Source organism: Capricornis sumatraensis, chromosome 14 (genome assembly GCF_032405125.1).
Source record: "Capricornis sumatraensis isolate serow.1 chromosome 14, serow.2, whole genome shotgun sequence".
NCBI lineage: Eukaryota > Metazoa > Chordata > Mammalia > Artiodactyla > Bovidae > Capricornis > Capricornis sumatraensis.
In genome coordinates this window covers 43,230,438-43,244,573 of record NC_091082.1, presented here as the reverse complement: position 1 = coordinate 43,244,573, position 14,136 = coordinate 43,230,438, and the positions used below count along the sequence as shown (strand labels likewise).

Genomic DNA, 14,136 nt, shown 5'->3' with positions numbered 1-14,136 from the left:
CACTACTTTCCATCTCAGGAAATTCATTTCTGCAAAGTTGAAGGGGCAGGGCCCTTGTCACTGACCACTCGTTTAGTGGCTAGGATGCTGTGCTCTTACTGTTGCGACCTGGCCTCAATCTCTGGCCGGGGAACGGAAGCCCCACTTTAAGCCACTGCAGGCCGAGGCCACCTGAGATCATAAACAGGACACACATTGCAAGATCAGCACAACAAATGTTGATTTTACCTTTCGTGTTTTGTGTGGATTTCTCATTCTGGATGACTTCTTAATGTCCACTTCAGTGGTATTTACACATCCAGGCTAGAAATGGAAAACAGAGACAAAGGAATCTTTGGGTGTAAAGTTTCTGATGTGCACATTCACTCTCCAGGACCCCAGTAAACGCTGCTATGACACAAGCCCCCAGCAGCCCTGTCCAAATGGCCCCAGCCACCTCTCTGGGCAGTTATCCAGTGAGAAAGGCACTGCCTTCTTTCACACCTTAAGTTTAAAAGTCTTCAGATACCGTTCTAGAAAAACTACCAGAAAAACGGGAAAAAGAAATGCAAGAGATCTGCATGTGAAAGTGAGTGTTAGCTGCTAACCCAACAGATTTTGAGCAAGGGTATCCAGAGACCAAATAAGGTGATGCCCCTAGCTGGTATCTGCATTCAGCTTCCCTCAGAGTCTACCCCCTCTGGATGAGATGACACTAGATGGTTGTGTGCATCTCCTAAGTTAGAAAATCAATGGCATTCAGTTGAACAAGCTCAAATCCCAGAGCAATTTTTCTACAGGGATCTATGACATCCAGTGACTTGGAATATTTGTTTGTCTATAGACAGAATGTGCAGTGGAGTTAATGGTCAAAATGTGGAAGATGAAGAAAGCAACTGGTAATCAACAGACCATGCTTCTTCTCAAAATTCCTAACTTTTCTTTTTCCTTTTCCATAGACAAGCAAGCCCCTTTCAAACAGGGTGGGTTGGAGGAAAAGTTAGGACAGTTTGCTCCTTGATTTTTGACAACCACAGGAATATCATTTTGCCACATTTATTTTTCTGTTGCAAAGAAGCAAAGAGTTCTAAAGCTTCTTTCTTATTTAGAGAAGAGAAAAGGAGGGAGGGAGAAAGAAAAAGGAAGAAGCAGAAGGAAAAGGAAGAAGAATAGGAAAGAGAGAGAGAGGGTGGGAGAGAGAAAACACAAATCAGGAAACAGAAGAAAGGAGATTAAAAATACTTGAGATCTTAAATGGAGAAAGGTCCTTCAGTTCAGTTCAGTTGCTCAGTCATGTCCGCCTCTTTGCGACCCCATGAATTGCAGCACACCAGGCCTCCTTGTCCACCACCAACTCCCGGAGTTCACTCAGACTCATGTCCATCGAGTCAGTGATGCCGTCCAGCCATCTCATCCTCGGTCGTCCCCTTCTCCTCCTGCCCCTAATCCCTCCCAGCATCAGGGTCTTTTCCAGTGAGTCAGCTCTTTGCATGAGGTGGCCCAAGTACTGGAGTTTCAGCTTTAGCACCATTCCTTCCAATGAACACCCAGGACTGATCTCTTTTAGAATGGACTGGTTGGATCTCCTTGCAGTCCCAGGGACTCTCAAGAGTCTTCTCCAACACCACAGTTCAAAAGCATCAATTCTTCGGTGCTCAGCTTTCTTCACAGTCCAACTCACATCAATACATGACCACTGGAAAAACCATAGTCTTGACTAGAAGGACCTTTGTTGGCAAATTAATGTCTCTGCTTTTGAATATGCTATCTAGGTTCGTCATAACTTTCCGTCCAAGGAGTAAGCGTCTTTTAATTTCATGGCTGCAGTCACCATCTGCAGTGGTTTTGGAGCCCCCCAAAATAAGGTCTGCCACTGTTTCCCCATCTATTTCCCATGAAGTGATGGGACCGGATGCCATGATCTTCATTTTCTGAATGTTGAGCTTTAAGCCAACTTTTTCACTCTCCTCTTTCATTTTCATCAAGAGGCTCTTTAGTTCCTCTTCACTTTCTGCCATAAGGGTGGTGTCATCTGCATATCTGAGGTTATTGATATTTCTCCCGGCAACCTTGATTCCAGCTTGTTCTTCCAGCCCAGCATTTCTCATGATGTACTCTGCATAGAAGTTACATAAGCAGGGTGACAATATACAGCCTTGACGTACTCCTTTTCCTATTTGGAACCAGTCTGTTGTTCCATGTCCAGTTCTAACTGTTGCTTCCTGACCTGCATCTAGGTTTCTCAAGAGGCAGGTCGGGTGCTCTGGTATTCCCATCTCTTGAAGAATTTTCCACAGTTTATTGTGATCCACACAGTCAAAGGCTTTGGCATAGTCAATAAAGTAGAAATAGATGTGTTTCTGGAACTGCTTGCTTTTTTGATGATCCAATGGATGTTGGCAATTTGATCTCTGGTTTCTCTGCCTTTTCTAAAACCAGCTTGAACATCTGGAAGTCACGGTTCACATATTGCTGAAGCCTGGCTTGGAGAATTTTGAGCATTACTTTACTAGCATGTGAGATGAGTGAAATTGTGTGGTAGTTTGAGCATTCCTTAGACATCACTTATCCTTTAGATTTGACTGGAAGTTAGCAGTTACATGGTTGTATTTCCTTTACTTGCAACTTTTGATACAGGATGCAAGAATCTCTGGTATTAGTTAAAATTATTACATTGTATATCTCTGCTCAAGTTCTGTATTTTCTCTCCACAGACTGAAATATCATAAGTTACTCTTGAAAGTGACTCCAGAGAAAATATGAAAGTGGAGAAAATGAGTCTGAGGAGCTGGGAGGACATGAAGGCAAGGGCAAAAGGCAGCACTGATGTGACTAGAGAAAGAAGTTATTCTCCACAAGCCCTGGTAAGCAATAGGGATTAGCTCTTTGTATAATGAGAACCCAGGACATTTTTCTTAAAGAACCTTCTCCTGACAGTCCAACCATTGTGACAATACTCCACTACAATGTTGTAAGGGATAAAGAAGTAAATGAAGAAAGCATTTTTCTCTTGAATTGTTTTCTTTGTAGGCTGTATGTGAAATATATGTACTATAATACACTGCCCTGTAAACATTAAATAAACTGTAAATTTGGTTTGCATATCTATTTAAGAATAGAAATAGCACAGCCAAAAAAAAGTAAGTAAATAATTTCTAAAAAAAAATAAGCAAACAAATAAATAATTAAAAAAAAAAAAAAGAACTTCCCTGGTAGTCCAGTGGTTATCAATCCACTTGCCAACACAGGGGACACAAGTTTGAGCCCTGGTCCAGAAAGAGCCCATATGCCACGGAGCACCTAAGCCCGTGCGTCACAACTTCTGAGCCTGCTCCCTGAGCCTGTGAGCTACAACTACTGAGCCGAAACTAAGGAAGCCCCCGTGCCTCGACCCTGTGCTCTGCAACAAGAGTAGCCGCTGTAATGAGAAGCCTGCGCACCACAAGTAGAGAGCAGCCCCCACTTGATGCAGCTAGAGAGAGCCCACACAGCAACAAAAGGCAAACTCAGCCAAAAATAAATAGTAAATAAATAATTTTTCCAAAAACAACAGAAGTAGCTGGTTTAGCACCATGATCTGCTTAGAAGTGTAGGAGAAAGGAAGAGCACCCTCTTGGGTGAGACTTATTTACTAACTGACACTGAGTGATTCACTTAAACTTTACTGGCATCAGATTGATCCAATATTTGATATTCTGATTTGATTTTCTGTGGCTGGTTCTAAGTATAAGTGTATGTTAACAAGTCCCCTCTCCCCCATTACCAGCCAGTCCATATCCTCTCTCACTGGTGATTTTAATATGCAGCCAGGATTCATAGATGCTTGCTCCTTGAACGAAAATCTGTGACAAACCTAGACAGCATATTACACAGCAGAGACATCACTTTGCTTACAAAAGACCATCTTGTCAAAGCTATGGTTTTTCCGGTAGTCATGTGCGAATGTGAGAGTTGGACCATAAAGAAGGCTGCTGCTGCTAAGTCACTTCAGTCGTGTCTGACTCTGTGTGACCTCATAGATGGCAGCCCACCAGGCTCCCCCGTCCCTGGGAGTCTCCAGGCAACAACACTGGAGTAGGTTGCCATTTCCTTCTTCAGTTCATGAAAGTGGAAAGTGAAAGGGAAGTCCCTCAGTCGTGTCCGACTCTTCGCAACCCCATGGACTGCAGCCTGCCTACCAGGCTCCTCCGTCCATGGGATTTTCCAGGCAAGAGTACTGGAGTGGGGTGCCATCACCTTCTCAATTGATGCTTTCAAACTGTGGTGCTGGAAAAGACTCTTTTGAGAATCCCTTGGACAGCAAGGATTTCAAACCAGTCAATCCTAAAGAAAATCAATCCTGAATATTCATCGGAAGGACTAATGCTGAAGCTCCAATACTTTGGCCGCCTGATGCAGAGCCAACTCATTAGAAAAAGCCCCGATGCTGGGAAAGATTGAAGGCAGGAGCAGATGGGGACAACAGAGGATGAGATGGTTGGATGGCATCACTGACTCAATGGACATGAGTTTGAGCAAGCTCTGGGAGAGTTTGAAGGACAGGGAGCCTGGTGTGCTGCATGGGTTGCAAAAAGTCAGACAAGACAGAGCAACTGAACAACAACAAAAATTCATAACCACTGATCTAAGAAGTGACAAAGATAAGGTTTTAAAAATGTTAAAGCAGTGTGTGTTCATTTCCTATTCAATTTCCATTTCCTATTGATATATCAAGAGTCAAGCATGACAAGACAGATCATAGAAGGTTTTCTTCTATACTTAAAGGAGTGGGATAAATGAGAATGCAATATACAGGAAAAGGAAGGCATGTCCCTCTGTAACTGAGGGGGAAAAGAGAAATAAAGGTAAGATGCAGCATCCAACATGTGTCCTCATTTTCTTCCTCTGGAGAAGACAGCTCATGCAGAATGAAAAGAGTGATAGAAATGCCCAGTCAATTATGAGGGAGCCTATAATGTGTGGGTTGGATAGCTAGTCCCACTTACCTAGAAGAATCACCACATGCCATCACACACACAATGTGAATGTTTACAATTGGAGTTGGCAAGAGAGATAAAGCTGAGATAGTGTTTCTCAGGGCCTGTAGGAAGTAGGCAAGAGACCCAGATTTTGTTGCATGCCTCAGTGGTAAAGGAGGCAGAAGTTCTGAGACTAATAGATGGATGGGAACCTGAGGTTGAGACAAGACCAAAGTGTGCAGGAATTTTATGCCGGTAGCACAAATGTCTGGAATACAAACTCCAGTGAGCACCCAAAGATGAGATGGTATTCCCATGATAACAGTCCCAGGAATAAACTCGACTGATGTATCTAAAACAGAAATCAGAAAGAAGCCAGAAGTCCTGTTGACCCTTCTTCCACTGTATGAGATCATATAAAAACAAAGCATTTATACTCCAAACTCCTATCAAAACTACCTTGCATAGAGGCAGGGAAAGGCGGAAGAAAACTGAAAGTGTGATCACTTACCCGAAATTTACCTAGCAGATGCTTTAAATGATTGCATCATACAGAGCACACACATTGAAGACTATCCTTCAGATGTTTCTGAGATAAATAGGCCAATCATATATTAAAAAAAAACACAAGAAAATATAGTTTCTATATACACATGAGGAGTCTGACCTAATAGAATTTGAAAGCACCTTCTGTTATAAGCTAGAATTCTAAATCAATCTTACTTCATAGCAAGTCATACCAAATAGGTATTGATAAATGGCCCTAGAAATTGTGTCAACCACTGAAGGCATGAAGTAGAAAGATAGTTTCTCCTTGTATAAAAATGTATCTGACTGCCCTCTCAAAGAGAATTTTCCTTTTCAAAGTTAAAAGATTTTGGTCTTTCAAATTTAGTTAATGAGCCATTAGCAGACATCTAAAATTCTACTTGAACCAATTTTTAACACCATTGATCAGCAAATTAATAAGAAGTCATTGATCCTAAAAGTAAATATTATTAGAAGACTGAACCCTGAGGTAATGTCTCATAACTCAGCTCTCATTCCAGGCTAATGAAATATGCTAGTTCAAAATTTTTTGTTAATGGCACAATGGTTAAAATAATAAACTGAACCTGGGATGCATGTCTCAGTGGACTTCCAGCGTCCTTTCATTTCTAAAGAGCCCCTTAGGAAGTTCATGCTTAGATCGGTCTCTGGTATCTAAGCTTAAATAGGGAATTCTTGAACACTGAAAAAGCTTCAATGCTCAAAGCCATCTAGTATATTTCAGAATAATTAATGTCATTTCAAAATAACTACTTTCAGAAATCAGGCACTGAAGTGGATGAAATATGGGAATATTTCTTTGGAATTTTTAAAATAATAATTTTAAGAAATTTTATTTTTGTATCTAAATCTAGTGATAAATGGTAAGGTATAAAAATGAAGGTATGACCATACCTCAATATTCTGTTAGTATAGTAAGGATGCCAGACAGACGAATCATCACAGTGTGGAAGCATAAGGACTAGACAGTAGATGGCAGAGGGCATCACACGTCAAGAGGACATTCCAGACATCCATGCTTATGTGAATACTGCTGTTCCTCACCAACGTGGCAGATAAAGATTTTTTAAAACTTTGCTTTTAAGTAAATTTGATGTGCCCCTTGATTATTTTGAAAAGGCAGTTATCCTTTTGAAGTATATATAATATGTATCACTCAGTTCCGTTGTTCAGTTCAGTTACTCAGTCGTGTTCGACTCTTTGAGACGCCATGAACAGCAGCACGCCAGGCCTCCCTGTCCATCACCAACTCCTGGCGTCCACCCAAACCCATACCACTAGCTGGCAACAGATTCAATTGAAATGCTGTGCATAAATTGGTTTTCTGTACTACAAAATGTATCTTCCCAATAAGGTACAAATGACAGTACCATTACCAAGTAGGCACTCAGTAAAAATGGTCAAACATGTACTATTTTACAGATATAACGAAGTACACATTACTGTTGGATTTAAGAAATAATACAATTGCATTTACATTGGCCTAGAAAAGAACTATTTCTAGTGATTCAAAGGAGAATTTATTTTCAACAAAACTAAGCTGTGTTGTAACACTACTATAATACTGTTTGCTAAAAGCAGAATTTAATGTCTTGGAATCCATTCCTGCAGGGGCAAAAGGAGCATACTATTGAGAACTATTACTGACACAGTGCTCATTTAAGTGTCTTAAAGAATTGCAAAACAGAAGCTAGAATTCTTGGTTTCACTGTTGACATTTTATTTAAAAGAATTTAAAAATCACTTATTTCCTCTCATGACATAATGCATTTTTATTAACTGTAGCAGAAGGCACACCTGAGTTCAGAATAACTTGGGATACCTGAAGGATTCTTTGACGAAGAACAGCATTATTAATAGTAATGGAGAAAACAACTCCCTAAATTCAATCACTATGGTGATATGTAACTGTAAAACAATGTCCTAAGGGACAAATAAGTGGAGATTTAAGAATCAGGTGGCATATGGAGCTGATAGTATGAGATACACACATTCCTGGAAATTAAAAATTCAGACTTGACTCTGGGAAAATTAACATTTTGAATATATGTTAATTATTGGTTCAAACAAATACATTATTGAAAACGATTTGTCCTTCTGTAACACTGTACCAGTTTTAAAAATTCAATTTGCAACATATTGTACCTCAGTTAAAATGATCCCTTATTCTTATACAAAACAATTCTAGGTTTTTAAGGTGTTCAACCTCAGGATATTTTTTAAAGATCCAATTCAAACTTTTCTTTCTCTTCTTGGGCACTTGCCAATTGATTTAACTTCTGATCCTTTCAGCTTGGCTGACCCACTCATTTACTAAATGCTACACACAAACTGAAAGAAGCTGTCTGTGGCTGGAATTCTTCTCCCTTTTTTTGAAGGAGTTGGCTTTTTTAATATAATCTTTTATTTATTGGCTGTGCTGGGTCTTCATTGCTGTGAGGACTTTTCTCTAGTTGGGAAGAGCAGGGGCTAATTTTAGATGTGTACTTGGGCTTTTCATTGAAGCAGCTTCTCTTGCTGCTGCGCACAGGCTACAGAGTGTGCAGGCTTTAACAGCTGTGGTTCCCAGGCTCCAGAGTACAGGCTCAACAGTCATGGTGTACGGGCTTAGTTGCTCCACACCAAGTAATCGAACTCTGAACCAGGGATTGAATCCATGTCTCTTGCATTGGCAGATGGATTCTTTACCACTGAGCCACCAGTGAAGTTCCTGGAATTTACTACATTCACTCTCCTCTATAATATTTACTCATTTGATTTCTACTCAGTCTTAATTGTTGTCTATAGATTGTTAATTAAGTAATCCTACTTTTGTGTATGTTATGAATGAACTCTGCATGTCAAGAGGCACAAGGAAGTCTACTGCAGCAGAGGGGAGAGAAATATACCATGACAGCCTGGAATTGTGGAAAGTGGTTAGCTTAGGTAGAAATTATAGATTACGGTAAAAATCTCTGGTTCAACTCTAAACATAAGTGGAAGTTACTGGAGTGTTTCAAACATGATAGTGGCTTGTCATGCTCTAGATTTTTAAAAACTCAAAGTTTATATCCTTCATAAAACAATTGGACTAAGTGTGAAATGATAAACTATAAAACTCCTAAAAGATAATATGAAAGAAAATTTAGGTGATCTTGGGTTTGGCGATGACTTTTTAATTCAACAGCAAAGGCACAATCCATGAAAGAAATAATTGATAAGTTGAAGTTCATAAAAATTAAAAACTTCTGCTCTGTGAAAGATACTGTCAAGGAAACAAGAAGGTAAGTCACAGACCAGGAAAAATATTTGCAAAATACAGATCTGATAAAGGATTATTATCTAAAATATACAGAGACTCTTAAAATTCAATGATAAGAAAATGAACAACATGGTTAAAAAATGGGTAAAAGATCTGAACAGGCAACTCATTGATGAAGATATACAGATGGTAAATAAGCATATGAAAAGATGCTTCACATCATGTGTCACTAGGAAACTGTAAATTAAAGCAACCATGAAGTACCATTACACCACCTATGAGAAAGACCAAAACACTGGCAATTCCAGATGCAAGAGAATGTGAGACAACAGGAACTCTCATTTGCTGCTGATGGAAGTGTAAAATGGTACAGTCACTTTGAAAGACAGTTTGGTGGTTTCTTACAAACTAAATATACCTCTAATCACATGATCCAGCAATTGTACTCTTTAGTATTTATCCAAAAGAGTTGAAAAGTTAGATCCTCACAAAAACCTGCATATGGATGGTTTATTTATAATTGCCAAAACTTGGGAGTACTCAAGATGTCCTTCATTCAGTGAATGGATAAATAGACTGTGGTATAGATATGCAGTGGAATATTTTTTAGCACTAAAAACAAATGAGCTGTTAAACATGAAAAGACATGAAGGAAACTGACATGCATCTTACTTAGTGAAAGAAGTCAAGCTGAAAAGGCTACACATAGTATCATTCCAACTATATGACATTCTGGAAAATTGCTGTTGTTCACTTGCTCAGTCATGTCCAAATCTTTGCAACCCCATGGGCTGCAGCACACCAGGTTTCCCTGTCATAACCTTGGGGACAGTAAAAAAAAAAATCAGTGGTTGCCAGGGATTGAGAAGAAGGACTAAGAATGGGTGGAGCTAGAGGATTTGGGGGAGCAGTGAAATTACTCTGTATGATACTATATTGGGGGATATGTGTCATTATACATTTGTTCAAACCCACAGAACGTAAAATACCAAGAGTGAACCTTAATGTAAACTATAGGTTCTGGGTGACAGTGATGTGTAGGTTCAGTTATAACAAAGTACCATTCTGGGGATGTTGATAATGGGGGGTCGGGGGGAGGCTGTGTGTGGGAAGGGAAGGAGGGGTATAGGAACTACCTATACTTTTTACTTAATTTTTCTGTGAACCTAGAACTGCTCTAAGAAAGTTTACTTGAAAACAAACAAACAAACAAACAAATTAGGAATTGTGGGTCCTTTGGGACTGATTATCAGGATGGGGATAGAACAAAAGTGGAAACAGGGACACCAGTTACAGGGCTACTGTAACCATCTAGGCAAGAAATGATGCTGATGGCATATGCGCATCAGCACGAAAGATCGTGGGTGTTGTATTTGGGATACATTTTGAAGCCAGAATCAGTAAAACTTGCTGATGTGTTGGGTTTGGGAGCTAAAAGGAAGAGAATAGTCAATGATGACTTCTAGGTTTTGGCAACTGAGTTGCCATCAGCTGAGATGAGGAAGCCTGGGACAGAAATAAATGGAAGTGAAGACATGAGTCAGAGATAACTCTGATATTGTATTTACATGTGATTTTAACATTTACTGAATTTTCCAATTGGAATAGAGCTCCTTATGCAGTCATTATCAAGAGTCACGAGACTTCGCAGATGATGCAGTGGTAAAGAAACTACCTGCCAGTGCAGGAGACGTAGGATAAGTGGGTGGGTTCAATCCCTGGGTCAGGAAGATCCCCTGGAAGAGGAAATGGCAACCTGCTCGTTTTCTGGCCTGGAAAGTTCCATGGACAGAGGAGTCTGGCTGACTACAGACCATGGGGTCGCACAAAGTTGGACACGACTGAACATATATGCATCATTGAGTAATGGCACAGATCATCTCCAACAGAAATGTTTGTACAGTAACCTGCCTCTGACCCTACCTTTTGTGTCTTGCCTTTTTGCATCATCATTGCTGATTTAAGCACATCACTGAAATGTGCAAGATTATTACCTAATGGTCAATTACCAACAGGGTGGTAGAGCAGCCTCCTTGTTCAGAGTCTTGGCTATACTTCCTCATTCTTCACATTCTCCTAATCTGCTCTGGTAGAAATAAGACCCTTCCATGTAACATCCATGGATGGTCTGTTCACCCTTCAATGATATTTCCATTTTATATACTAGCTGTTGTGGTGTTGACACAGACTGTTACAGTTCTCAACAAGCTACCAAGAGGAGTCTAACAAGTAAGTCTGCCTAGAGCTTCTCTGTGATCAATGGCATTGCTCATGTTTCAGGTTCAGTTTTAAAATACTGAAAATATTCCCAGCTAGAATTATTCAGAAATAAAAAAAACCACCAAGAGTTAGTTGTTGTACTTACCTTGAGTAAAATATTGAATATGAGCTCCTTGAAGAGACAAAGCCTGAGGCGCATGTGCGTGGGCCCTTTTGTTCTGTTGCACCTGGTCTGCCATGTACACAAGTGACTGATCTCTAGCACTTTTTATGATTCTTTCCTTACAAAAATCTGGTTATAATTTGGGGACATGCAAAGATTTTTCAAAGGGGAGATTAAAAAGATCCCTCTTGGATTTAGCATACAAGCTCCAACTTGCCATACACAGAGGAGTCCTGGGTTGGCTTCTAGGATGCTTCCATAAGCACCAGTGACATGGCTTTTGGTTCACACTGTGTTGCTGTCTCTCTGGGATCTCATTCATTAAGGGTGAGCAGCAACACACAATCTTGGAATCCCTGATCCTCAGACTGAATATCATCAATGACTTAGAAGTTTTGATTTTAACTCTTTGACTCTGTTTACTGAATGTAAGAATGAAGGAATGAAACCTAGGCTAGCTCTCTGATGGCAACAAAAATTTCCCACAGCATAAAAACTGAGAACCCAAAAAGTAGGAAAATGTGACCGAATTGGTGACAGCAATTTTTAATTTTGTAAATATTACTATTGCTAGGACTGGCGATTTAATGGTGTAATGTAAAAGGTGAGGAAGAACCAAATAAAATTTCTGTTAGTATAAATAACTCTTAGTAAGTTCAAAAGGCGTATAATAATTATTATAATAGATAACATGAGACAATTAGAAAATGACAAGTTCATAAAAATCATATTGGAACATATGATGAATTACATATATTGAGTGTAATAGTGCCTTGAATTACAATAGTGATCTTGAACTCAATATCCTTTAATTCCAAAGGATATAAGAGGCTCCAAAGTAATACGTTCCACAGTGGGGAGGTGTACCTCCCTTCTACAGGCCAGTAATGTGCTAAAATGTCCTAACGATACATGATGTTGAACACCTTTTCGTATACCTACTTGCCATCTGTGTATCTTCTTTGGTGAGGTGTCTATACAGATCTTTTGTCCATTCTTAATTGGTTGATTTGTTTCTCACTGTTGAGTTTTAAGAATTCTTCGTATATTCTGGATACTAGTCAATTTTCAGTTACTTATTTATTTTGATATTATGCTCCCAGTCTGTGATTTGTCCTCTCATTCTCATAACAGTGTTTTTCACAGACCCCAAAGATTTAATTTTAATAAACTGACTTATCAAATTTTTCTTTCATGCCTTTAGTGTTGAATCTAAAAACATATCACCAAACCAAAGGTCATCCAAATTGTCTCATATGTTATTCTCTAAGAATTTACAGTTTAGCATTTTACATTTAGGTGACTGGTCCATTGTGAGGTAATTTTTTAATAAGGTGTAAGGTCTATATCTAGATTCATGTTTTCCTTCCGTTTTTTGAATGTAGGTCTTCAGTTCTTTCAGCAACATTCTTGGGGAAGACTATTCTTTCTCCATTGACTTGTTTCGCCCTTTGTCAAATATAAGCTGACTATAAATTTATGTGGCTATAATTCTGGGCTCTCTATTCAACTGATGTATTTATATATTTTCTTATCAGTATTATACTGTTTTGATTACAGTAGCTTATATGCAGAGTACATCATGCGAAATGCTGGGCTAGATGAAGCTCAAGTTGGAATCAAGATTTCTGGGAGAAATAGCAGTGACTTCAGGTATGCAGATGACACAACCCTAATGGCAGAAAGTGAAGAGGAACTAAAGAACCTCTTAATGAAGGTGAAAGAGGAAAGCAAAAAACTGTCTTAAAACTCAACATTCAAAACCCTAAGATCATGGCATCCAGTCCCATCTGTGTGCACGTGTGTGTGTCAATTGCTTTGTCATGTCCAACTCTTTGTGACCCCATGGTCTCTAACCTGTTAAGCTCCTCTGTCCATGGAATTTTCCAGGCAAGAATATTGAAGTGGGTTGTCATTCCCTTCTCCAGAGGATCTTCCCAACCCAGGGATTGAACCTGAGTCTCCCACATTGCAGTCATATTCTCTACCATCTGAGCCACCAGGGAATCTGATCACATCACTCCATAGCAAATAGATGGGGAAAAATGGCAACAGTGACAGACTTTGTTTTCTTGGGTTCCAAAATCACTGTGGATGGTGACTGCAACCATGACATTAAAAGACACGTGCTCCTTGGAAGAAAAGCTATAACAAACCTAGATAGCATATTAAAAAGCAGAGACATCACTTTGTCTACAGAAGTCCATTTAGTCAAAGCTATGATTTTTCCAGTAGTCATGTAAGGATGTGAGATTTGGACCATAAAGAAGGCTGAGTGCCAAAGCAATGATGCTTTCAAACTGTGGTGCTGAAGGAGACTCTTGAAAGTTCTTTGGACTGCAAGGAGATCAAACCAGACAATCCTAAAGGAAATTAACACTGAATATTCATTGGAAGGATTGATACTAAAGTTGAAGCTTTGGCCACCTGATGCCAAGAGCTGACCCACTGGAAAAGACCCTGATGCTGAGAAACACTGAGGCAGAAGGAGAAGTGGGCAACAGAGGATGAGATGATGGGATGGCATGACCTACTCAATGGATACGAGTTTGAAGAAACTCCAGGAGATGGTGAAGGACAGGGAAGCCTGGCGTGCAAAGAGTTAGACACAACTGAGCAACTGAACATGAACACAGTCCTCTGACTTTGTGGTTCTTCTTCAGTATTGTGGTAGTTATTCTGTGTCATTTGTCCTTTCCATAAATTTTAGAATTAGTTTGTCAATATCCACAAAATAATTTGCTGGGATTTTGATTTGGACTGTGTTAAATCTATAGACCTAGTATTGAAGAACTAACATCTTCACAATACTGTCTTCCTATCTCCATGCATGAAATAGTCCCTGCATTTATCATGATCTTTATTTTTTTTTCAGCAAATACTGAAATTGCTTCAGTATTTTCCCCATATTATTCTTATGTGTTTTGTTAGACTTAAAATCTATATGTAATAGCATTTAACTTTTAGTGCTAATGAAATGGTATTGTTTCTAATTCCAAATTCCAATTGTTTATTGCTAATATATA

At 39.4% G+C, this 14,136-nt stretch overlaps 1 protein-coding gene across 1 annotated transcript in view; it reads right to left on the bottom strand.

Moving 5' to 3' along the window:
- Nucleotides 1-14,136, bottom strand: part of RGS7 (regulator of G protein signaling 7) — a 467,306-nt gene that overhangs the window by 35,417 nt on the left and 417,753 nt on the right. The window contains exon 10 of the mRNA XM_068986068.1: nucleotides 229-303. Within this exon, the coding sequence (XP_068842169.1) occupies nucleotides 229-303 (75 nt within the window). The remainder of the gene's footprint in view (nucleotides 1-228; nucleotides 304-14,136) is intronic.